Source organism: Ahaetulla prasina, chromosome 7, assembly GCF_028640845.1.
Source record: "Ahaetulla prasina isolate Xishuangbanna chromosome 7, ASM2864084v1, whole genome shotgun sequence".
Classification (NCBI taxonomy): Eukaryota; Metazoa; Chordata; class Lepidosauria; order Squamata; family Colubridae; genus Ahaetulla; species Ahaetulla prasina.
The window spans coordinates 88066312-88092762 of NC_080545.1; the positions used below are offsets into that span (position 1 = coordinate 88066312).

At 40.9% G+C, this 26451-nt stretch overlaps 1 protein-coding gene across 1 annotated transcript; it reads right to left on the reverse strand.

The window, feature by feature from the left end:
* Nucleotides 1–616: 616 nt before the first annotated feature.
* On the reverse strand, nt 617–15561 carry RERGL (RERG like). Its single transcript, XM_058190442.1, has 5 exons — nt 15239–15561; nt 8456–8512; nt 8031–8104; nt 5851–5999; nt 617–2201 (listed from the first exon to the last, which is right to left on the reverse strand). The coding sequence occupies exons 1-5, from the start codon at nt 15288–15290 to the stop codon at nt 1919–1921; spliced, it is 615 nt and encodes a 204-aa protein (XP_058046425.1). The 5' UTR covers nt 15291–15561; the 3' UTR covers nt 617–1918.
* Nucleotides 15562–26451: the final 10890 nt, after the last annotated feature.

The window sequence follows — 26451 nt, forward strand, 5'->3', positions numbered from 1 at the left end:
TCTGGCCTTCAGGTGCCTTGAAAAATAGTTTGACCTCTGTGGCAGCCCCTCAAATATTGGAATACTGCTATCATGTCTCCCCTGGTCCTTCTCTTCACTAGACAAGACTAGCCGTTCTTCACGTTTTTAGTTTCCAGTCCCCTAATCATCCTGGTTGCTCTTCTCTGCACTTTTTCTAGCCTCTCAGCATCTTTTTTATAGTGTGGGGACCAAAACTGGATGAGCTATTCTAGGTGTGATCTTACTAAGGCTTTATAAGAGTGGTATTAATACCTCATTTGATCTTGAGCCTCTTAGATCAGTCCAGTACACTACAATTTCTGTGTCAAACCTCTTATTAATCCATGCCTTGAAAACTATCTGCCTTATTATATGGCATTGGTCTCTGCATCTGCCTGTGCTTACTTAGTAGAAAGCAATAACTCCAAAACACATAACAAGAAATCAACTACTCTTAAGATGTATCCCTGGACTGATTTCACTGTAGAAAAAAAGCAACCTCTGTAGAGAGAAAATGAATCGAAAATATACTTGGCCGGTTCACGGTGAAGTTGCACCAAACTTTCTCAAACGACACAAATTGGAATGCTGTCATCACAAAGAGCAGAGTTTTTATTATTTATTTATTTATTAAATTAATAAGCTGCCCCTCTCACCATCAAGCAATCCTTCTGGGCAGCTGTCAGGAGTTTCAGAGAGTGAGCGTTCACATTTCCAAATGCATTTTGCATCCTACTGTCCCCATTACCCACAAGCAGGAAAAACAACAAAAGCTGGAGATCAGATTTTCCACAAACAATATGCTACGTTCCTGTCCCCCCCCCCACCAGTTTACCCAAAAAAATAGCCATCAGCTTCTCAGTGGTTTTGCAAGCCTTAGCAAGACTCTGCACTTAAGTGGTTAAAAAGACCCTAAAATACAGTAGAAGGGAACACTAACACATGGTTGATTGCAGCCAAAAGCTGGGAAAAGGAATTAGCTGACACGACTTCAATTAGATTTTAATCTTTCGCGAAGTCTGTTCCCAGCTAAGGAAAGGAACTGTAGCCAGAAAAGCACATGCTTAAATTGATAGGAGTTTAATGTCACTTCTGGAAAAGATGCTAATAGTTCAAGATTTTCTTTCCCTCCTGTTTCGTCGGAGACCTTGGTGATATTTTGGGTAGTCCTTTCTCAGTGTAACTTGTGGACTGCCTCTGTCTCACGTCGACCAAAAGAGTTTTGTTGTTGTTGAAATCAATACCACAATTTATTTAGACCAGGAGTGTCCAAACTTGGCCCCTTGAAGAGTGGTGGACTTCAATTCCCAGAATTTCCCAGCCAGCATGAGCTATAAATATGAGCAAGTTGCTGGCTGGGGAATTCTGGGAGCTGAAGTCCACCACTCTTCAAGGGGCCAAGTTTGGACATCCCTGATTTAGACCAATGTTTCCCACGCTTAGCCGTTTTTAAGGTATGTGGACTTCAACTCCCAGAATACCCAAGCCAGCATTGCAATGCTGGCTGAGGTATTCTGGGAGTTGAAGTCTACGTGTCTTAAAAATGGCTAAGCAGGGGAAACACTGATAAAGGCACCGTACCACATTGTTTTCTTGGCTTTATTATTCATATGGATCCAGTTAAGATTATTAGTGATTAACTCAACAGTTCACTCCTTAATAACCATATACAGCACTTGCTCTATGCTCTAAAGTCAATCTGCTCCCATGCAAAATTTCATTCCCAGAAGAGTTATCAAAAGGCTAGATTTAAGCGATGGTTTTTGCCATGCCGGGTGGGAATACGCCAATCGTTTCTGTGGCTTTCTTGGGTGACATGCTAAGACCTTCATGTGGACTAGATCCTTTGTGCATGTGTGTGCATATATGTGTGAGAGACAGTGTCTTGGCTCCCTGTCCGTTTCTGGTGGGCCTTTCACTAAACAGACTTTCTCCTCTTTCCGAACATGTTATTGATCAATTTGGCCATGGATTTTGAGCCGCTGGGCCGTCTCTTCTCCTTCCCCTTGGGGTGAGCCGTGAGGCTTTTCAAAGCTTGGCTGAACATCATTCCCACTTCCTGGCATTGTTCCGCAGCAGACAGTTCACAAAACTGGCATCTGTAATCCAGGGCCAACTTCTGTCCTTCGTCCCAACCGACTTCTCGTATGTGGCACAAATCCTGCTTGTTCCCAACCAAAACCACAGTGCACTCGGATGTTCTGGACAAACAAAGTGGAGAAAAAGAAAAGTTATAAACAAAGAACTTCCTTCTGCTTAGATCGTGCTAACGAGTGGTGGGTTTCAAATTTTTTTACTACCGGTTCTGTGGGTGTGGCTTGGTGGGCATGGCATGGCTTGGTGGGCGTGGCAGGGAAGGATACTATAAAATCTCCATTCCCACCCCACTCCAGGGGAAGGTTACTGCAAAATCCCCATTTCCTCCTGATCGGCTGGGACTTGGGAGGCAGAGAATAGATGGGGATGGGGCCAGTCAGAAGTTTTACTACCGGTTCTCCGAACTACTCAAAATTTCCACTACCGGTTCTCCAGAACTGGTCAGAACCTGCTGAAACCCAGCTCCGGTGCTAACATCAGTCACTTCCGTTAAGGGTTTTGATTGTTTTCACTGTACTTATGGAACTTGGATGAGAGGCAGTATATTTTTATTTAATTAAATCATTTATATTAAAATACCATTTTATACAGGTAGTTCTCAACCTTTCGCCGCGAGCTCAAAACTCACTTATTTATTTGCGCTGGACTGGGTTAGCTTTTTATGGGTTTTTAATTGGGTTTTATCGATGGGTTTTTAATGGGTTTTTAATGGGTTTTATTATTTGCTAAATTTTAATTGCGGCCAAATTGAATAAGTTTTTTAGTGGTATTTTAATAGTATTTATTTTGTAATAGGAATGTTTATTTTATCTGGCTGTAAACCGCCCTGAGTCCTTCGGGAGAAGGGCGGTATAAAAATTTAAATAATAAATAAATAAATAAATAAATAAACTTACAACCAGTCACTTAGTGAGTGGTTCAAAGTTCAATGGCCCTACTTGTATGTATAATCCCTGTGATCACATGACAGCACCATATTTATGGCTGTTTGTAGTTTCCCATAATCACATCATTGAATTTTACAGCCAAAAACTGTTATTTACTTGTGATTTTCAGCAGAACTGCAGCTATAATGAATCACTGGTTCACTTAACAACCATGCTGTTTTGCAACCGTGACAGCCAGGCTCTATTATGGCCATATGCCAAGGACTAACTGTACAATTCAATTTTGGGCATCAAAACAGTAAATATATTAAAAGATACAAATTCAACTCTCACAAAATCAAAGGCCAACACACTCTAATCAAGGCATCAGAGCAACTCATACCAATTGCACATGTACTGGACTCAGCCCATATCCTGGTCCAGAGCACCAGGAAACAGTCAGGTCTTCCCAACCGTCTAATTGTGAGCAGACAGAGAATATACATACATGCATATATACATACATACATGCATGAATACACACATACATACACACACACATACATACACACACACACAGAGAGAGAGAGAGAGAGAGATGATAGAGATATAGATGATATAGATGTGTGTGAGAGAGAGATGGATGATAGATGATAGAGAGAGAGAGAGAGAGAGAGAGAGAGATGGATACATAAGATGACATAGATAGATGATATCTAGAGAGCTAGAGAGCTAGATAGCTAGCTGGATGGATGGATGGATGGATGGATGGATGGATGGATGGATGGATGGATGGATGGATAGATGGATGGATAGATAGATAGATAGGTGATAGATAGATAGATATAGAGATAGATAGATAGATAAGATGAAATAGATGATAGCTAGATAGCTAGAGATAGCTAGCTAGCTGGATGGATGGATGGATGGATAGATAGATAGATAGATAGATAGATAGATAGATAGATAGATAGATAGATAGATAGATAGATAGATAGATAGATAGATAGATAGATAGATGGCAAATATAAGTTTTCCAACTCTCAAAAGGGAGGCTGTCTGTAAGGCAGATACCACTATAGAGAAGACACAAGTCCTGGGTCCTCCCAGAGGACATTGTTTGGTAGAAGGGAGACACACAACTGTGTTTTTATACTGATACCAATTCCCAGTTGAGCTCATCTATGTAATTCATACATCCCTCTTTTAAAAAAATGTTTTCCATTTATATCATATTCAATATGCAACGCCTAAGTTAAAAATCGGTAAAAAGTAAGGTGTCTTCTCTATAGGACCAGCCTATACGTTTAACACAACGGAATTGTTGTGATTTCAAAAGAATTGTTTGGGGAACCATTTTAGGCAAAATTCTTAAATGTTTCTATTAGAATCCTGATTGATCCCTGGTGACAGATTCACATATATGAAGACAAAGGTTGCGGAAAATAACCAGTCACCGGAGAGTTGCTTTTATTGGATGGGGATCATCCTTCACACTAGCAATTTCTTTCCCACCCTGCAATTAAAAGTGGAGATTGAATTTCAGCCGGCCTACAGTTATAAATGTCACACGGTTCAATAAAACTTACTCTGAGGTAGCTTGATTCAGGGCTGTAGATAAGCTGACCCTAATAAACCGGTTTTTAAACTATGTAGAATTTCCATTTGGTAGGTCTGGGTGTAAAAAAACCTGACTGAATCAAACTAGATAGAAACCCTGCAAACAATTGGATTTATTGTTCCTGGCTTTTATTGGGTCTTCACTGCTGGGGGGAGGGGGGGAACAGATGGACGGAGGGACAATGGCCCTTTTATGACTTGTGGACTTCAACTCCCAGAATTCCTGAGCCAGCATGTCCACAAGTCATAAAAGGGCCGTAGTTTCCCCTCACTCCTGACTATTTATTTATTTATTTATTTATTTATTTATTTATTTATTTTTGTCACACAGTATATATAAGCATAAGTATGAAATAACTATACAATATATAAGCATATATATAAGCATGAGTATGTAATAACTAAATTAATTGGATATAACGAAAGGAAACAATAGGACAGGAACGGTAGGCATGCTTGTGCTCTTATGCACGCCCCTTACAGACTTCTCAGAAATGTAGTGAGGTCAATAGTAGACAATTTTTGGTTGAAGCTTTGGGGATTTTGGGAAGAGAGCACAGAGTCAGGTAGTGTATTCCAAGTATTAACAACTCTGTTACTGAAGTCATATTTTCTGCAATCAAGATTGGAGCAGTTAACATTAAGCTTAAATCTACTGTGTGCTCATGTATTGCTGCAATTGAAGCTGAAGTAGTCTTCAATGGGAAGGACATTGTAATAGATGATTCTATGAGTTAAACTCAGGTCACGTCGAAGGTGGCGGAGTTCTAAATTTTCTAAACCCAGGATTTCAAGTCTGGTGGCATAAGGTATTTTGTTGTATTCAGAGGAGTGGATTTAAAGGACTTAAAGGGACCAAGTGTGAATCTTAGCCCCATTTCCCTTATGAGCAGAGGTGGTATTCAGCAGATTCTGACCAGTTCTGGAGAACCGGTAGCAGAAATTTTGAACAGTTCGGAGAACCGGTAAAATACCAGCTCTGACTGGCCCCACCCCCATCTATTCTCTGCCTCCCAAGTCCTAGCTGATTGGGAGGAAATGGTGATTTTGCAGTAACCTTCCCCTGGAGTGGGGTGGGAATGGAGATTTTGCAGTATCCTTCCCCCTGGAGTGGGGTGGGAATGGAGATTTTACAGTATCCTTCCCCTGCCATGCCCACCAAGCCACGCCCACAGAACCGGTAGTAAAAAAAAATTTGAATTCCACCACTGCTTATGAGCGACACAAAGCTTTCAGCTTTCCTACTCACGGTCACTAGCTAACTTGCCTTTTACAAGCTCCTCCATGGCACTCGCGGATCCTGTATAGCAACGCTTTTGCGAACGCAAATGAAGTTCTGTCACTGATGTCATAGACCACAATAAATCCATCTGCCCATTGGAGTTCGTCTGCAAGTAACAATTTCCCTGGCCGAGGCTGCAAGGCAAAAGGACAATCAGTTTATACATACTGTGCTTTCGGTTGGAAGAAGCCCCTGCTTCAGCCTAATTGAAACATAATTGATTACCCACCATCATCTTGGTATCAACACTTAGCAACCACATAGAGAGATTTTTCTCCTGGAGGATCTGTCTCTTAATCTAGCACTTCGAGTTTTCAAAGGGTTGGGTTATACGGACAGAATTAAATTATATTCCCACTGTAACTTTTTTTTGAGAAGTTGTTGTGGCTCCAGCCCGCCCCCCCGGGCCTGGCCCCCTGCCAGAAAGTGACTCAGAGAGTGAGGGGGAAGGGCCGTCAGGGCTTCCCTCTGCAGGGCCGGCCTCTCTGGTTCAGCTCCAGGAGCCAGAGGCAGGCCAGGTGGAGGAGGTGAGGAGGCCTATGTCTCCTGTATCTCCCCCCGCCCAGGCAATGCTTCCAGACCCAGCTGTGGACAATCAGTCCTGGTTAGATCCCTGGTTTCGTAGACAAGAGAGGCGAGAACAACAGAAGAAGGGGTGGAGCAGGCCTAGAAAGTGCTGAGTCACGGAGCCACAGGGTATAAAAGCAGAAGGGGCTGCTCTACTACTTCATGATGGACAAACAAACTGACTGGAGAAAACTTGAGCTGAACTATTTGACTGAGCATTTGGCCTGGATTGCTGTTTGTTCCTGACTTCCTGGTTGCTCCAGTAACATCAGGGAAAACCTTGGCAGATGTTCGCTGGTCTGCTGCCAGAGCTGATAGCTGCCGTGGACTAAATTGCTGGCTAATTGAGTCAGTTCACGTGCCTCCCGGACGGAGGTGGGGGGACAGAACAGAAGTTTTATTCCATGCTTTTTACTGGTTTCATGGTTCTGTTTGTTTTATTCCCACCGTGACCTTGTAAAATAGATTATACAGTAACAGGTAACGGTAACAAGAGTTGGAAGGGACCTTGGAGGTCATCTAGTCCAACCCCCTGCTCATCCAGGAGACCTGTACTAGGGATTCGAACCGCCGAACTGCCGAACTTTCTGATCGACAAGCTAAGAGTCTAAGCCACTGAGTCACCTCGTCTCAGTGAGTAAACCAAACTTATTTAGAAAACTGACTAAGTAAAAACCTCTCTATCAACCCTAATCAAATTCTCCAACTGGCATTGTCTGAAAGTGTAGAAAATCAGCTTCAGTAGAAGCACATTGCAATCTGTGCATGAACTGAATTATACAACCTGTATCTGTTTTAAAAAATTATGCAATTTAGTTGAATTCTCTGCCTTACTAAATCAAACTATCATTCCAGATGTTGTCATATGAGTAGTCAAAAACATCTTAAATGTACTTTGAATCAGAGCAGGTCTCAGGGGCAGGCCTAATTCTTTAATCCAATAAAAACAATTCATCATCTAAGGTGATATTGGGTAAGCATCTCCCTTCTCAGCAACCTGTGAGGTTGAATTCCTTCTGCTATCCATTTTTAGTCCTGCTTTAGGTACGAAAGTCAACTGGCAGACCTTGGGCCAATCAGCAGGAGGATGTGAATTCTAGTCCCACCTTGGGCATGAAAGCCGGTTGGGTGACTTGGGGCCAATCACCAGGAGACAGTGAGTTCTAATCCCTCCCCAGGCATGAAAGCCAGCTGGATAACCTTGGGCCAATTACCAGAAGACAACGAGTTCTTGTCCCGCCTTAGGGCATGAAAGCCAGCTGGGTGACTTTGAGCCAATCACAATAAGACTGTGAGTTCTAATCTTGCCTTAGGCACAAAAACTGGCTGAGTGACTTTGGGCCAATCACTTTTTCTCAACCCACCCCACCGTTGGAGGAAAAATAGGAGGAGTGTTTATTACAGGGGTCTCCAACCTTGATCACTTTAAGACTTGTGGACTTCAACTCCCAGAATTCCTCAGCCAGCAAAGCCAGCAAAGTTAGCTGAGGAACTCTGGGAATTGAAGTCCACAAGTCTTAAAGTGGCCAAGGTTGGAGACCTCTGGCCACTTTAAGTTGGTTTATTATGTGTGTTTGTTGTCTAGTTTTCCAACTTACTTGGGAACAAGGATCATATATTTCCAAGTTAATTTGCTTTCCATCCAGGTGCAAATGTTTTGTATAAATGCATTCTGTGAGGGGAAAAAAAAGAGGAATAAACAGGCTGGGTAGAGCAACCATCATTTATACATCCCAAAGCAATATAACAACGATGAATCAATCTATTGCTACCCCTTCTCTGTCTCGGTCTGGTATTTAGCCAGAAAATAAATGTTAATCTTCAGGCCCGAATGAAAGCCGCAGAATATCTTCGTATTTTTTTTCTTGAAAGCTCAGAGCTCACAACGTTTATTATATGCTCTGTTTCCCCACTTTATAAAATGACACAGACACACACACACCCTTCCACGACCAGCAGTAACATCTGGAACATCTGAAAGTAAATAAAAAGCAAGGAAGATTCAAAATGAGCGGAAACTTACCAGAATCGGAGGCATATTCTCCAATGAAACGCTTCGTCAGAAAGCGCACTGTAAGGGCTGAAAAGACAAAGCAAAGCGGCCATGGGAGTGTTGCTTAGGACATATGTTTTTCTAAAGAAAATTTCTCTGGATTGTAGCCTTCTCTCTCTCTCTCTCTCTCTCTCTCTCTCTCTCTCTCTCTCTCTCTCTCTCAGGCATATCCAGCTAATAACTGGATTATGAGTCAGGCTACAAACCTATATATAGCAGACAAGATACACAGTCCTTTCTACTCCTACTTTGCTTCCATTCTGAAAACTGTATATTTGTTTTAGTTTCCCAATTTAACTGGCCAATGCAATGCAAGGCTTATTTAGGTCCCAAGATGTAAACCAGAAATCAACTCTTGGCGCCAGAGATGGAGAAATGAACAGAGTCTCAAGTGTTAAGGTTTATTTATGTGACTGTGATCATTCCTACTTCACCAAAGACTTTCTAAACAGGAGCAACACAGGAGCAATGCCTGGCTTCACACACTGTACTTGGCTATTATTTTACCACAATTTATTTATTCAAGCATATTAGGGTTGCCCAAAGTGGGCTGCAATACTATGTATGATCACTAGATGGCAGCAAAGAGACATGGAAAAAAAGTTGACCCTGGAAAAAAAAAGCCAAGCAACAATTAAAACTATCCACTATCTCTAATTTTGAAGGCATGACTTGCCAATCAAATCTGCCTTTGTTTTCTCCTGCGTAAAATTAGAAGTGTCTTGGCGACGTTTCGACGAAGTCTCATTCGTCATCTTCAGGCTTCAGCTTCGTGCTTCTAGGAGCAATGTGTGATCGCAGTTGTTTCTTCCTTTTAAGTTAAAGTTAAGTTTAAGTTAAAAGGAAGAAACAACTGCGATCACACATTGCTCCTAGAAGCACGAAGCTGAGGCCTGAAGATGACGAATGAGACTTCGTCGAAACGTCGCCAACTCACTTCTAATTTTACGCGGGAGAAAACCCGAATAACCAAAGACCTACATACAAACACCCACGAAAACCTTAGGAAACAAATATATATATTTCACCGAGGAAAAAGTCCACTTCTGCACTTCAAAAATCAGTATTACAGCTAGATGGCAGGAAAGAAATATAGAAAGCATTTTTAGCTGCCATCTAGTGGTCATAGGGGATGTGGTGGCTCAGTGGCTAAGATGCTGAACTTGTCGATCGAAAGGTCGGCAGTTCAGCAGTTCAAATCCCTAGTGCTGCCGTGTAACAGGGTGAGCTCCCGTTACTTGTCCCAGCTTCTGCCAACCTAGCAGTTCAAAAGCACGTAAAAAATGCAAGTAGAAAAAATAGGGACCACTTTGATGGGAAGGTAACAGCGTTCTGTGCGCCTTTGGCGTTGAGTCATGCCAGCCACATGACTACGGAGATGTCTTCGGACAGCGCTGGCTCTTCGGCTTTGAAACAGAGATGAGCATCGCCCCCTAGAGTCGGGAACGACTAGTACATATGTGCGAGGGGAACCTTTACCTTTTAACCTAGTTGTTGTAGCTATACATTGTGTTTCATGTAATGTTGCATTCTGATCAAAATAAAAGGATTAGTTTCTCTTCTGTTGCTAAGCTGACCTACTAAACCACCTCAGATATCTTAACGATAGCCCTTGACTTATGACCATTCATTTAATGATCATTCAAAGGTAACAACAGCTCTGAAAAAAGTGACTTATCATCTGGTCCTTGCACTTACGACTGTTGCATTCCTGCAGCCACATGATCAAAATTAACATGTTTGACAACTAGCATGTATTTACAAAGGCTGCAGCATCTTGAGGGCTACATGATCACCATTTCAGACTTTCCCAGGGGCTTCCAACAATAGCAATTGCACTTAGTCTTATATACTGCTTCATAGTGGTTTACAACTGTCTCTAAGCAGTTTACAGTCTCAGCATATTTACCCCCCTTGGAAGAATGGAAGGCTGAGTCAGCCTTGAGCCTGGTGAGATTTGAACTGCCAAATTGCAAGCAGCCGGCAGGCAGCAGAAGTAGCCTGCAGTACTGCACTCTAACCACTGCGCCACCATGGCTCAACAAGCACACTCAATGTGGAATCCAGATTTGCTTAACAACCAACTCAACTGATTCCTTTAACAACTGCAGACGTCCCCTTAACAACCCTGGCAGATAAGGTGGCAAAATTGGTTACGACTCATTTAAAATTGGTTACGACTCATTCATATTGCTTAGAAAGAGACATTCTGATCCCAGTTGGAGTTGTAAGTTGAGGACTACCTATGCTATGAAGGCCAGTCTTCCCTGCTACCTATTGCATGCTGTTCCTCAATCCCTGTTGTGAAGGGCAAATGCAAGCAAAGATGTACCAAATTCCAAGCAGAAAAGGGCAATTACTCCATGTTCACACAGCACAATTCTCCAGAGGACAGTCACATTAGTGGTTATATTGATATACTGGTTATATTTATGTAGCCAGGGTGGCGCACTGGATAGAATGCAATATTGCCAGCTAACTCTGCCAGGAGTTCGATCCTGACCAGTTCAAGGTTGACTCAGCCTTCCATCCTTCCAAGGTGGGTAAAATAAGGATCCAAATGGTTGGGGGCAATATGCTGATTCTGTAAACCACTTAGAGAGGGCTGCAAAGTACTATGAAGCCGTATATAAGTCTAAGTGTTATTGCTATTATATGGATTTTTAAAAAGTATCCGCATAGCCATATTAAACAGCCTATGTTATCTAACAAGTTGTGTGAAGATGGCTATTGAAGCCCCATTGCTAACATAGTTTTGCATAGAAACAACTGGAAAGAAGAATGGAAAAGCCAAAAAAAGATCGCTATCTGGAATTATATTTTCGATTATGGGTAATACCCAGCTGAACATCTGTTTTTTTGAGATTATCTCTTTCTTGCTTATCTTCCATGATGCAAGAACACCTAACCAATCTTTCACCTGGATCAGATTTTAGATCTGATTGTTGCATCATGTATCTTTAAGTTATGCCTTGGGCTTATACAAGCAACACGAGACTAGAACTGCATTTCATCCAAAATTGGAACCTTAGAAGTAAAATCTAAAATTAGAAGGAAGGCTGTTACAGGTTTTATGTTTTGCTCTAAACCGTAATTTATTCTAACCATGATCAAACAGACCATCAAGGTTCCCTGCAATGGGTTATGACTTAAATCATGTTGCACAAAGCACATTGGCTTGTTCATACATCTTACTAAAGTCCAAACCAAAAACTCATCATTCTGGTTTAGCATGATTGTGAAAACCCAACGGACTTCTAATTTTAGAATTAAATCCTTAAAATGATCCTGAATTTGAACCATATTTTGTCAAATAACTCATAATAATCTCGTTCACTTATTACATCATAATCTAATCTATAGCTCTGTACATTATGATAAGCTGTACATAAACCGTAGTCTGTTTAGCATTATGCACAATTGAGATATTAACAGTTTTTCTCTCATTATAACTTACAATGTGATCTTTAGTAAATATTCTCAACCTCCACTTACCATGGTAAAAAGCAGTTTTGCACCAGATTCGTTAATGGATATTTAAATCACTGATTCTAAACTATATTTCATTGCTTCTATCCCCAGATTAGTGGAATTATGGATTGAGAGAATGGAAATATCATTATGACAACTCATTTATTTTCCGGTAAAACTTCAACTTAAAGAGACCATTCCAGAGAAAGGAATGTCTGTTAAATCCAATTGTCTGTTAAATCCAAATGTCTCTCCTTTGAGTACATTTTTATCACTTGCAATAATTACATCATCTGACCAGCTGGGCACATCATATACTTTGGAGTGTCATACAAGTGAATAATAGACTGGAAAATATAATTTTGCTCGTTAAGGTTCAAGGTAGAAAAACCGGAATGCAATAGATTAGCAGGTTGGAAATGAGCAAAGAGATTGTTGATACAGCTTGTGAATCTTCAAGGACAAACAGGTAACCATTTATGCCGTCATCTATACTTAAACTTTACAATGGCATCTAAGTAAGATACTAAAGAATTGTGAAAAGAAGAGGAGACCAGGAGAAATGTTGACTAAAGTTCTATTCCTAGAACATTTTCACATTTTATTAGATGATAGAATAAAATGCAAAGGTAAAATACAAAAATGTAAAAGCAAATAATAGGAGACAGTGGGGAGGAAAAGGGGAAAGAAAAGTAAGGGGAGGAGAGAGATTTGTTGATTTGTTGTTATAGAAATGGCTAGCTTATATTGTTTTGGAAAAATAAAAAGTTGAGGTTCGATATTATTTGCTTTATTCTACTGCAACAGAGCAAGTCAGAAGTCAACGCTTTTTCTATGCCTAGAACATTTTCAGAATAACAGAATAACAGAGTTGGAAGGGACCTTCCTCAGGGAGTCTGAGGAATTCTGGGAGTTGAAGTCCAGAAGTCTTAAAGTTGCCAAGGTTGGAGACCCCTGTTCTAGTCCAACCCCCTGCTTAGGCAGGAAACCCTACACCACTTCAGACAAGTGGTTATCTAACATCACCTGATTCGCCAGTTGCGCCCCTTCCTTGACCGGGGCGCCTTACACACGGTCACTCACGCCCTCGTCATTTCCCGCCTGGACTATTGCAATGCTCTCTACATGGGGCTCCCCTTGAAGAGCACCAGCAGGCTCCAGTTAGTCCAGAATGCGGCCACGCGGGTGATAGAGGGAGCACCGCGTTGCTCCCATATAACACCCATCCTGTGCGGCCTACACTGGCTACCGGTAGCCTTCCGGGTGCAATTCAAGGTTTTGGTTACCATCTTTAAAGCGCTCCATGGCTTAGGACCGGGATACCTTCGAGACCGCCTTCTGCCGCCGATTGCCTCCCAACGACCCGTGCGCTCCCACAGAGCGGGCCTCCTCAGGGTGCCATCGACCAAACAATGTAGGTTGGCGACCCCCAGGGGGAGGGCCTTCTCTGTGGCGGCACCGGCCCTGTGGAACGAGCTTCCTCCGGGGTTACGACAACTCCCCGACCTCCGGACCTTCAGATGTGAACTGAAGACTTTATTATTTCAGCGAGCTGGACTAGCCTAAGAATAAAATGTTTTAGCTAAATTTTAATGGGTTTTTAATGGGTTTTTACCGTTTTTAGTGATTTGGCTATGATAATATTTAGTTTTAATTGGGTTTTTAATGCTTATTTATTATTTTGTCTTGTTTTAATATGCCTGTGAACCGCCCTGAGTCCTACGGGAGATGGTGCGGTATAAAAGTATATAAATAAATAAATAAATAAATAAATAAATAAATAAATAAATAAATAAATAAATAAATAAATAAATCTTAAAAACTTCCAGTGTTGGAGCATTCACAACTTCTGAAGGCATAAGTAGTTCCACTGATTGTTCTCACTGTCAGGAAATTTCTCCTTAGTTCTAGGTTGCTTCTCTCCTTGATTAGTTTCCACCCATTGCTTCTTGTCCTGCCTCCAGGTGTTTTGACTCCCTCTTCTTTGTGGCAATCCCTTAGAGGTTTCATGAATTGCACCTGAATTTGGAGGATTTTTTTAAATACAAAGCAGAATCCCATTCTAAATTAATAAACTGTAATCTAAAACTCCAAAAGTTTTTTTTTTTTTTTTAAAGAAAGAAAATGGTATGAGCCTATTATCAAAATACTTTTTCTGTTCCCAGCTGAATGTATTTCAAAGGCTGGAAAATGAATTTGCAACAGGTAACCAGTACCTGAGAGCCAGTGTGGTATAATGGTAAAGGCTAGAAATGGGGAAACTTGAGTTCTAGTTTCACCCTGGGCAGGAAACCAGAGGGTTACCGTGGGCCAGTCACTCTCTCTCAGCCCTAGGAAGAAGGCAATGACAAGCCACTTCTGAAAAACCTTGCCCAAAAATCTGCTGGCAGATTTGGGTGGTCTCCAAAAACGTGCTGAACTGGTTATTACTTGGATGAGAAACCACAGATAGATAGATGGATGATTAGAATAGAATAGAATAGAATAGAATAGAATAGAATAGAATAGAATAGAATAGAATAGAATAGAATAGAATTCTTTATTGGCCAAGTATGATTGGATACATACGGAATTTGTCTTTGGTGCATATGCTCTCAGTGTACATAAAAAAGACTAGGAAACCATAGGCCTGAGAAATGAGGAAATCCACCCCAAAATTAAGTCATGCACAGAATTTCAATAGGCTTCCACTCAGGCAGCAGGAATAAGAGCTACTCTATCTGGGCTACTACAACAGATACAGCCAACCAGAGATTTTCAGTGTGGGTCTTCCTCTGCCATCTGGTGGCAATCCATATTTTTGCAGGAGTGGCGAGCAGCTCAACTCAAGGGACTGCCACAAAGAAGAAGGGAGTCAACCGATTCTCCAAAGCCCCTGAAGGCAGGAAAAGCAGCCATGGATGGAAGCTAATCAAGGAGAGAAACAGCCTACAATTTCCTAACAGTTACTTGGTGGAACGACCTGCCACCAGAAGTTGTTGATACTCCAACACTGGAAGTTTTTAAGAAGAGATTGGACAACATCTGTCTGAAATGATTATAGGGTTTCCTGCCTGAGCAGAGGGTTGGACTAGAAGACCTCCAAGGTCCCTTCCAAACTCTGTTATTATTTCTTCTGTTATTTTTTTCACCACAGCTCCTTACGTTCAGAAGAGCCTGCTACAGGGTGCTCAGACAAGAGGGTGCTGTTCCCGTGATCCCGCGTGTACGTGTGAGCGTAACGATTCCCTTGCTGAAGCCGGCAAACCCGCCCCACCTGCCCGCCAGAAGCTAGCGCCTTACCGGATTTGCCCGTCCCTTCGCTGCCCAGCATGGCTACCCGCACTCCATTCATCCCCGGCGCCACTTCGAGCGCCCAAGTCAGCCAAAAGTCAGTCTCAACTTCAGGCTGGCTGACCCGGGACGTGGAGATGCTGCAGCAGCGGAGAGCTCCTTGCCTTGAATCGTGTCTGTTGCTTGATTCCCCTGCGATGCCCGGGAAGCAACTCGACTTGCCCGCTGCACCGTCCCGCGGCTATATAACCTCTCGGGCTGCGGACGTCAAAGTGGGTGGCGGGGGGGGGAGCATTTGAACGGAGATCAAAGACCCGCCTTCTTCTTTCCCAGCCCGTCGATTAAGCCTTAATACAACTAGTCGTCTGAACGGGTCACTTTTTTTTTTCTTTCCTTCCTGATTCGTGTGAGGCTGGGTTTTATGGGTTCCGTCCCCCCCCCGCCCCTCACTTTATCCCACGATGCGAGAGGAAGGAGAATCAAGAAGCCAAATTGGCTCCTAGTTTGCCAAGTTTCTTTGGACGCGACTTTCCACGGATCTTCCCACGGTGGCTGGACTCGCAGGGAAAAGTTTGAGCAATCACATTAAAAGATGCTGCCGCTGTATTTCGACCAGGGACTAGGTTTGATTAATGCTAAAGGTGGTTTAAATGGGCTGGGTAGGTTCATCGATAGTAAAAATAAATAAATAAATAAAATAAATAAAAAACTCACCCCCCCTCAGAAAATGGGTTAAAATAATAACCGAGCTAAGTGTGCTGTGCAAGGATAAAAGTTTGCTAATCGGCCATTAAACAAGATTCCTAGCAGGAAACTAACCATTGGGTTGTTGTCAGACAGATGTTTCATTGACTTCAGTGGGACTTTATTTCGATAATCAATACAATTGAACATGTCCAGAAATATTTTACAAGAAGAGTTCTCCATTCCTCTGAAAACAACAAAATATCTTATCCCACCAGACTTGAAATCCTAGGCTTAGAAAACTTGGAACTCCATCGCCTTCGACAAGACCTAAGTTTAACTCATAGAATCATCTATTGTAATGTCCTTCCTGTTAAAGACTACTTCAGCTTTAATTGCAATAATACTAGAGCAACTAATAGATTTAAACTTAATGTCAACCACTTTAATCTAGATTGCAGAAAATATGACTTCTGTAACAGAATCATCAGTGCTTGGAATACTTTACCTGACTCTGTGGTCTCTTCTCATAATCCTAAAATCTTCAACCAAAAACTGTCTACTATTGACCTCACCCCATTCCTAAGAGGACCGTAAGGGGCTTGCATAAGAGCACAAACGTGCCTACCGTTCCTGTCCTATTGTTTTTCTTTTCTTCTTCCTATATATATGCTTATACCTCCTTATATTTACCCATATATGTGTTTATTTACTATATAATCTTTTTGTATGATACCTACATATATTGTTGTGACAAAATAAATAAATAAAATAAATAAATAATTATTTTGTAAGGTGAATGGATCCTCCAAGTCCAGGAGCAATGTACCAGTTTTTCACAACCTAAACCTCTCTGGTTGTAATTGCACTAAAAAAGGATCTACAGGTAGTCCTCCGATTTACGACCACGATGGAGCCCAAAATTTCGGTTGTGAAGCGAGGCATTTGTTAAGTTGAGCGTTTTGTCCCATTGTACGACCTTTCTTGCCATCCTTGTTGAGCGAATCACTGCAGTTGATAAGTTAGGAACACGGTTGTTAAATGAATCTGACTTTCCCATTTGATTTTGCTTGTCAGAAGGTCGCAAAAGGTGATCACATGACCCTGGGATGCTGCAATTGTCATAAATATGAGTCAATTGTCAAACATCCGAATTTTGATCACATGATCATGGGGATTGCTACAAAGGTCGTAAATGTGAAAAATGGTCATAAGTCACTTTTTTCAGTGCTACTGTAACTTTGAACAGTCACTAAATGAACTGTTGTAAGTCAGGGACTACCTGTACTTTGAAGCTAGCTCAAGATATATAGATAGATATATAGATATATACAAAGATACATATTATAATTTATTTATTAAACATTAGCCACCCATCTCATCTAGATTGGATGGGAATAATACAAAATGGCAAGATAAAACATTAAAACAATACTACACTAAAGTTGATTCAAAATTGGTAAGATGGGAAGGAAGGGAGCAAGATGCCCCTGGAGAAGAAGTAGGGTCTTAGATATATAATTTTGTATTCAAACTTTTAAATAAAAAAATAACAAATGCAATCTAATAAAGAAAAAAGATGAAAATGACAAGCAAAGAAAAAAATAATGAAAAAAAATATAAAGAAAAAAAAAGTTGTGATGATTTTGCAGATGTAGCTCAAACAGCTGAGTTAGCAATAACATGAAAATAATTTCACATCTGCCTGGATGTTTTTATTATTGTTATTATTATCCATTTTATCCTGCCGCTGTGAGATTTCCACCCAGCTACTAAGACTGACTCTACTGAGCTTTCCAAGACCAGCCAGGGTTAATTAGGTGCTGGGCTGAACAAAAGTGCCCATAATTCCAGCAGGGATGGCCAATTGCCATGCAACATTTATTTATTTATTTATTTTGTCACACAGTATATATGAGTGTAAGCATGAAATAACTATACAATATATAGAATAGAATAGAATAGAATTTTATTGGCCAAGTGTGATTGGACACACAAGGAACTTGTCTTGGTGCATACGCTCTCAGTGTACATAAAAGAAAAGATACCTTCATCAAGGTACAACATTTACAACACAATTGATGTTGTAATATAAATCATAAGGATTGCCAGCAACAAGTTATAGTCATACAGTCATAAGTGGAAAGAGATTGGTGATGGGAACTATGAAACGATTAATAGTAGTGCAGATTCAGTAAATAGTCTGACAGTGTTGATGGAATTATTTGTTTAGCAGAGTGATGGCCTTTGGGAGAAAACTGTTCTTGTGTCTAGTTGTTCTGGTGTGCAGTGCTCTATAGCGTCGTTCTGAAGGTAGGAGTTGAAACATTTTATGTCCAGGATGTGAGGGATCTGTAAATATTTTCACAGCCCTCTTCTTGATTCGTGCAGTATACAGGTCCTCAATGGAAGGCAGGTTGGTAGCCATTATTTTTTCTGCAGTTCTAATTATCCTCTGAAGTCTGTGTCTTTCTTATTGGGTTGCAGAACCGAACCAGACAGTTATAGAGGTGCAAATGACAGACTCAATAATTCCTCTGTAGAACTGAATCAGCAGCTCCTTGGGCAGTTGGAGCTTTCTGAGTTGGCGCAGAAAGAACATTCTTTGCTGTCCTTTTTTAATGATGTTTTTGATGTTAGCTGTCCATTTTAGATCTTATATATATATACATATTTCCTGAGCAATCTCATTGAACTCAATGGGACTTACCTCTAGATAAATGCAGGTGCATTGCGTTCTAGTGGAAAGCATCACATGTTATACCGTACCCATCAAAACCAAGGTGGGTGATTATGATTAAGAGTTCAGTGATGGAACCCAGTTAGTTAGAGAGATAACTGTGTTCCCCTTGATTGGCTATTCAATTGATAGCCACGTATCCGATATATTTTCATTTTTTATTTTTGCCCTGAGTAGGGGATAAGAATTAATGACATCACTGTTTCTGTTCAATTCTAGGATTATACATGAAACTACAAACTCTTGTAATTTTAAATCATTTAATTAGAAGCCATTTCTATTTCCTCTTTATTTCATGATTAAGGCTTTGGTTTAAGCCAGCTGACTTCTGTTATATTTTTAACTTGAAGATTGTGTTCACAACAGACTTGACCAATACCTAGTGCTGGTATATGCACAATGAAGAGAGCTTGTTTAGATTAAATTTAAACAATGGATTAATTTACTGTCATTTTTTTTCTTCCTAGTATTTTTTTTCCCCTTGCAAGTAAGGGGTTTGCTTTTTTCAGATCAACAAGTGTTGATCCTCTGGTTGTGATAGGAATTGACTGACAGGCTTGTTGTCTTAGCCTGACATCATGGGCTGAGAGCAATGACTTGTTGTCAGTCACCCAGTTGGCTCTCATATTAAGGCAGGACTAGAACTCACATGGGAGGACATTGTAAGGCCGTAACTCATGCTAAAGGTTAAAGGTAAAGGTAAAGGTTCCCCTTGCACACATATGCTAGTCGTTCCTGACTCTAGGGGGTGGTGCTCATCTCTGTTTCAAAGCCGAAGAGCCAGCGCTGTCTGAAGACGACTCCGTGGTCATGTGGCCAGCATGACTAAACTCCAAAGGTGCACGGAACACTGTTACCTTCCCACCAAAGGTGGTTCCTATCTTTCTACTTGCATTTTTTACATGCTTTCGAGCTGCTAGGTTGGCAGAAGCTGGGACAAGCAATGGGAGCTCATCCCGTTACGCAACACTAGGGATTCGAACCGCTGAACTACCGACCTTTCAATCAACAAGTCTTAGCCACTGAGCCACCGTGTCCCCCCCAACTTTTTTTTTTTTTTTTTTTGCACTGAGCAGGAGATAAGGGATGCTAAAGGTTACCCAACTATTAACTGACATGGTGATATTTTTTGTATATCTCATTTTTTTCTACGTGTTTCGCTTTTCTTCTTTATACTGTAACCGCTATTCTGATAGCAAATCCTTCATAAAAGTTATGCATTACATTTTTGATTAAATTCTTTCCACTGATATATAATTTTATGGTCCTACTCCAAAAAAAAAAGTGGTGTTATTAGCTAGTTTTAGAAAATATATTTTTCCCAAAAGGCTTCCACAATTTTGGCCACTACTGTTCTTTGCGGGAACAAATACGTTGCAGGAAAAATTGTTCAGTTTGGCCACAGGATTTGATCATCTTTTTGTCTGATCAAGTCGAGATCTTTTCATGATCTAAGCTTGGAGATCAATTCCCAGCCACCCAGTAACCCCTGGAGCCTCTGAGCAACAGGATCAGGGCCTGAGAAAAAAAACATTTTAATCCTAAATTCCCACTCAGTGACTGACATGCTGGAATAGATGAAAATATGACCCGCCTATTGTGAGTTGTCAGACTTATTTTTAGTATTGGAATGCAAGCTTTTTGCTTTAGTTGTGTTTATATCATACCAGACCTGAGCTCTGCCTGCCATGTAATTTTAGTCCTTTGCATTAGCAAACTAAACACTGTTGATTCTCACCGCAAAGGGAAACATTTAATAAACTCAGAAAACAGGATGGGAGAGCTTTGAAGATTACAATACTTCACTGAAAGTCTGCTTCCTTCCTTATTTTGATATTCCATCTGTGTGTGTGTTTTTAAAAAGAAGCCTATAGCATTATTTTAAAATTTATGTGGTGTTGGAAGAAATATCCTTCTGGGTTCAGTTCCAAGTGGGGGAAAAAGTCACTGGATTCATACACGTTGCTTGGAAAGAAAGTTTATTGATGAACAGGATCACACAACTTGAGATCCTGAGCAGAAAAAGGGCACAGATGCTGAGAGTGCCTTGGTTTTATACCCTCTGTTGAATTTGAGCTTGTTTTCTGATTGGTTGTTGGACTCCCCTGGGGCCATGCAGGGGCAACTCTGCAGACAGTCCTGAGTCCCAAGCTTGGTTAAGCCTTGCTGGGTGATGCAACCTCCTTAGTTGCCATGTGGCGAGTTCTGTTGCTAGATGGGTAGAGGGCTAATCCTACCTTTGTTGGATCTTGGGTGAGGGCATTTGCTTATGAATAGACCTAGCTATCTCTTTATCTCTTAAGTGCTGACATCTGCTGTGGGCTATTGAGAGTGTGGGGCAGTGGTGGGTTTCAATTTTTTTTACTACCGGTCCTATGGGTGTGGCTTGGTGGGCGTGGCATGGCATGGCTTGGTGGGCGTGGCATGGTGGGCATGGCAGGGGAAGGATATTGTAACATCTCCATTCCCACCCCACTCCAGAGGAAGGATACTGCAAAATCTCCATTTCTTCCCGATAAACTGAGACTTGGGAGGCAGAGAATAGATGGGGGCAGGGCCAGTCAGAATTTTTACTACCCGGTCTCCGAACTACTCAAAATTTCTGTGACCGGTTCTCCAGAACTGGTCAGAACCTGCTGAAACCCACCTCTGGTGTGGGGGTTGTTAAGACTGAGTCTGCTTCCTGCCTAAAAAAAACATGTTTCTCCATTTCTCATCCAGGGAAGTATAATATTCTGCCTTTTTAATATTACCTAAAATATTTCATTCTTCTAGGAGAGGGGTGGGAGCTAATTTCCTTCAGTGGTTAGTTACTATAACTTAAGAACACAAAACTGGCTATTCTAGGCTCACTTTATTTTACGGTGTTAGAGATGGGAAAAAAGCTAATCCGTGAGTGATTTTTGCTTAATACCATTTTTTTTTCCATTTCAGAGACACTGTTTCTCCACTTTGAGATGGAATCACAATTAAAGGTGTGGAATACAGTCCCTTTAGCAGTTCTGCAATGTTAATGTACATTTACTCAGAAGTGGTCTTTCTGTTTTCTGCCTTTCTACCATGTAATTAAGAATTATCCTCTACCTCCCCCCCCCTCCTTGATTAAAATATTTAATTGAGATTTTCATTTGCTTTCTTTAATTAGTCATTTCCTGGTACTTTCTCTGGTCATTAGCTGCCTTTTAATTAGTTGACAAGAAGTAATGACAAGCAGAAATAACTAATTCTAGGGCCAGAAGCAAGGAGGGGTGGGGGGAAACTAGCAGCATTTTTGATCATTCACTTGGAACAGGTTAGTGTTGAAATTGTATCTAAGCACAAATTAGATTTTTAAAAAAAACCAGACAATTTTAGTGATCTTGTCTGGGTTTTCATTAAAAAAACGAATAAACAAAGGATATCCTCATTGGAAGAAATGGCTAATATGGAAGCTAACTACCTTTTGAAGCTGGAAATAAAAATGAAAAGTTAATGATAGTTCTGGTGTAGTGCTGATGTTTCTCTTTGCTGTTGAGGTCTACCCAAGGATGGGCTTCAAAAATTTTAGCAAGGGGTTCTCTGCCCGGTTGCTGGGTGGGCGTGGCCATGGTGGGCGTGGCCTAGTCAGCCCCCTGCACCATAGGGGGGCATTTTTGCCCTCCCTGGGCTCTGGAGGCTTTCCTTGAGCCTCCGGGAGGACGAAAATGGCCTCCCCAGGCTCCGGAGGCCCTCCGGAAGCCAGAAAAGGGCCCATTTCCAGCCTTCCTGAACTTCCGGTAGGCCTGTTTTTCACCCTCCCCGAGCCTCCACGCATGCCCTGCACTTATCTGCATCCAAAACAGGCTGCATGGGGATTCCTGGGAGGGGTGGGGTGAGGTGGGAGGGACCAACCAGAAGTGGGATTTGGGGATTCTCTGAACTGCACAGAATCTTAGCTAGAGGTTCTCCCAAACTCCTGCGAACCAACAGCAGCCCACCCCAGGGTCTACCTGTATTCACATTGAGTGTCTAAAATGCAGAACTAAATTGACCTGTTGTTCCTGAAGCTTCATCCCCTTACTTCTCATACGTTCTCCCATGGCCTAGTGAAAAGAAACTCTGTCAACTAGGAACTGGTTTCTGATTTAAGCCATCTCACACCATGCTATGTTACAAGTACAGTTTTGGCTATGGATTGTAGTCCCTTTAAGGTTTAATATTTTATTTCTTGCATGGTTCAATTAACCAGATGATCTTGGTCTGTCTTTCTATTGTTCTGCAGTAGAGTGAGGCTAAAACGGTTCCAAATACAGCCTGCCAAATTTCCTTGTTTATGATTCCATCCAGTCACCCAAATGCACAGTTTATTGTTGACAACGAAAATAAATACTTCTGAGCTGAAAAATAGTTGAAATCCCAAAGGAGAGTTAGAAGCTACAGTACCTAATAAAAATGACAGTATCTATCATTTTGTTTGTGTTACTAGTGTGATGCAGTCCTGACTTAGATTTCTTAAAAGAAAATAAGGGATAGAAAGCAGCAGACTCTTCTGATTAATGGAACTGCTAAACACTTTGCCTGGTAAATTACTACGGTGCAGGAAAACCTCAATTTTACAGGCCCCCATTCAGCAGACATGGGATGCAACAGAAAACAATATGAATTCAGATTGCTTTGCAAAACGGTGACTATTGTTCTTCGAATCAATTCAGGCAATGTTCATGCATTTTATGTAAATTAGATAAGTGTTAGGTAATTGGGGTTAAAATTACCTAGATACCATAAATGCAGACTTAACTGATATTCTATTTTAACACAAAACAATGGACACATAAAATAGAAGAGACACATAAAATCTTAGGTTTTTCTGCATTTCTGCCTTCCACGTTAACCTACATTAGTGAAACTGCTATGCAAATACAACACTCTGAAGTTTTGTTAAACTGAGCAGGGTCCCAAAAGTAATGCGGTATGGAATTTGATCTCATATAATTCATTTTTTCATTTGTTTTGTCAAATTTAAGTCATGACCATCTCACCCTTAAGAGTGATTAGGTTTGGATTAATTTCTATCAAGAGGATTTTAAAATAGGTTGAATGAATGTAGCCAGGTTCTAGATCTAGGAGCACAGATGGAAAAAATAGAGATCATAAATCTCAAAATTGTAGAAAAAAATTCAGGAAAACATCTACCTTGTGTGTGGGACACTTCATAAGCCATAGATAGATAGATAGATAGATAGATAGATAGATAGATAGATAGATAGATAGATAGATAGATAGATAGATAGATAGATAGATAGATGGATGGATGGATGGATGGCTAGATATAGAGAGATATGGATGGATGGATAGATAGATAGATATATTTGGATATATATTATCTAGTTAAAGCAGCCTAGAAAGAAGACAATCTAGTCTTCAGAGACATCCAATGGGGCTGCTTAACCTGGTTTGCTGAATAAATTGGTTTGCATCCAGTTTTAATTGCCACAATGTAAAAAAAAATAAATGCTGAGACTCTGGAAAGAGTGCAGAGAAGAGCAATAAAGATGATTTGGGGACTGGAGGTTAAAACATATTAAAATGCTTGCTGGAATTGGGTATGTCTATTGGTAGTTTAATGAAAAGAAGGACTAGGAAGAAGAAGAAAAGAAGAACACTGACATGATAACAGTGTTCCAATATCTGAGGGGCTTCCACAAAGAAGAGGGGGTCAACCTATTCTCCAAAGCACCTGAAGGCAGGACAAGAAAATTGATCAAGGAGAGAGAAGCAACCGCTGAAGGAGAAATTTCATGACAGTTAGAACCATTAATCAGTGGAATGAGTTGCCTCCATTTTTGGATGCTCCAACACTGGAAGTTTTAAAGAAGAGGTTGGACAACCATTTCTCTGAAATGGTATAGGGTTTTCTGCCTGGGCAGGGGGTTGGACTAGAAGACCTCCAAGGTCCCTTCCAGTTCTGTTATTCTGTTCAATCACAATATGCAAAATCCAGACCAAACTAACCAGATGTCAGCCTAGTGCAGTATGTGAATGCAGCCACTGTGTGGTTTTTCAAAACCCTATAGCAGTTACTTACCGTTTGCTGATGAAATTTACAATTTTAAAGCATTTTTCCTCACATGTATTTTTTTTTTAAATTCCTGCTTCTCACTGAGAACAGTTGCCTGATCATTAAATATGGAAGGTTGTTTTGTGTGTCTTAACATGGTAGTTTCCAACTTTGGGGAGCTTTTTCTTTTTATTCCCAGCAATATCTCTGCAATTAACAAAATTACACAGGCCCATTTAAAATCCGTGCAGCTGCTTTGTAGACATTGTTTTGTGAAGAAGCATTAGAAACATCATTGACATTCAGTAATGTTGAGGTGTGTTACTAATTATTCCCAGCATGTATACCTCTGGTACTTATGATTCACCATGAATACTTATGATTTGGTAATCATTCTTTTTCTCTCTCACACATTCCTGCCCAATCCTTTGCTGACCATCGTGATTAATTATTCCACAAGCTAAGAAATAATCCACTAAATTGGGCCATAACAGCTAATGCATACCACCTACTGGTTATAATTATATTTAACATTTTTACCCCATTTAGGCTATTAAGACTAGCTTGAGATTCAACTGTCTATCCTAGTGCATACATAACAGATCTTGGTTTCTGATGGCTTCCTTTAAAAAAAAAAAAATAGAAATCCATGCTTAGTAGTGCTACCATATCTGGTCTGCGCAGGTTCAGATGACCACAAGATGTCAGCAAACATAGCTGTGTTTTATGCCTTTACTGCCATCTACTGTAAGAGCTGCAGTGATGCAGTGGTTAGAATGCAGTACTGCAGGCTACCTCTGCCGACTGCTGGCTACCTGCAATTTGGCAGTTCGAATCTCACCAGGCTCAAGGTTGACTCAGCCTTCCATCCTTCTGAGGTGGGTAAAATGTGGACCCCGATTGTTGGGGGCAATAGGCTGGCTGTAAACCGCTTAGAGGGGGCTGTAAGGCACTGTGGAGCAGTACATAAGTAAGTGCTATTGCTATTGCTATAAGATCTTCTGCTTGAGACTAGAAGGGTTGGGGGTTGGACTAGAAGATCTCCAAATTCCCTTTCAACTCTGAAGGGTATCTGGAAGCTTCAACTGGTGCAGAATCCAGCAACATAGGCAGTTATCTGTGCTTCCAGGACAACACATGTCGCACCACTGCTTTGCAATCTGCATGGATTGCCAGTTTAGCTTTCCTATGAAATTGATTTCTCGGTCTGGTCTTGCCTAGTGAGGCCGACAGCTGTCTTGCAAGTCTAATTATATTGTACTTTCTGCTGTGTGTTCTTTCCCCTGCAAGATAACCGATCATTATCAATATAAAAGCTACAGCAAGTTGGCTTACTTTTACAGAATGCTATTTTTAACTTTATCTTTAAAGGAACAAAAAATGAAGGAAAAAAAGATGGCTTAAAGTGCTCTATTTTGGGCCAAATGTTGCTATTTTGCTGTAATCACCAAAGACTGTTTTTTTTTAAAAAAATGGTAGTATCTTTGTCATCAATCTGATGTGTAAAAAATGATCTTGACTTAAAATAGAAAATATTCTAGAGCCCAAATAAAACACAGTTAAAGCAATACATTAATGCAGAGGTCTGCAAACTTGGCTCTTTTAAGACTTGTGGACTTCAACTCCTAGAGTTCCTCAGCCAGCAAAGCTGGGAATTGAAGTCCACAAGTCTTAAAAGAGCCAAGTTTGCAGACCCCTGCATTAATGCATTTACCTTTCTGAAAGGCCTGGTCAGTTTTGCTGAGATTATTGTTTCATATCTCTATTTGAGGAGAAGAAAAA

What these genes read in the sequence shown, in the direction of transcription:
- RERGL (XM_058190442.1), bottom strand. Translation starts at nt 15,290, where the DNA reads ATGAATGGAGTGCGGGTAGCCATGCTGGGCAGCGAAGGGACGGGCAAA. An exon ending in AGAATATGCCTCCGATTCTG is followed by an intron (nt 8,105 to 8,455) that starts GTAAGTTTCCGC and finishes TTCCCCTCACAG; the next exon opens with AATGCATTTATACAAAACAT. An exon ending in TATATGATCCTTGTTCCCAA is followed by an intron (nt 6,000 to 8,030) that starts GTAAGTTGGAAA and finishes TTTGCCTTGCAG; the next exon opens with CCTCGGCCAGGGAAATTGTT.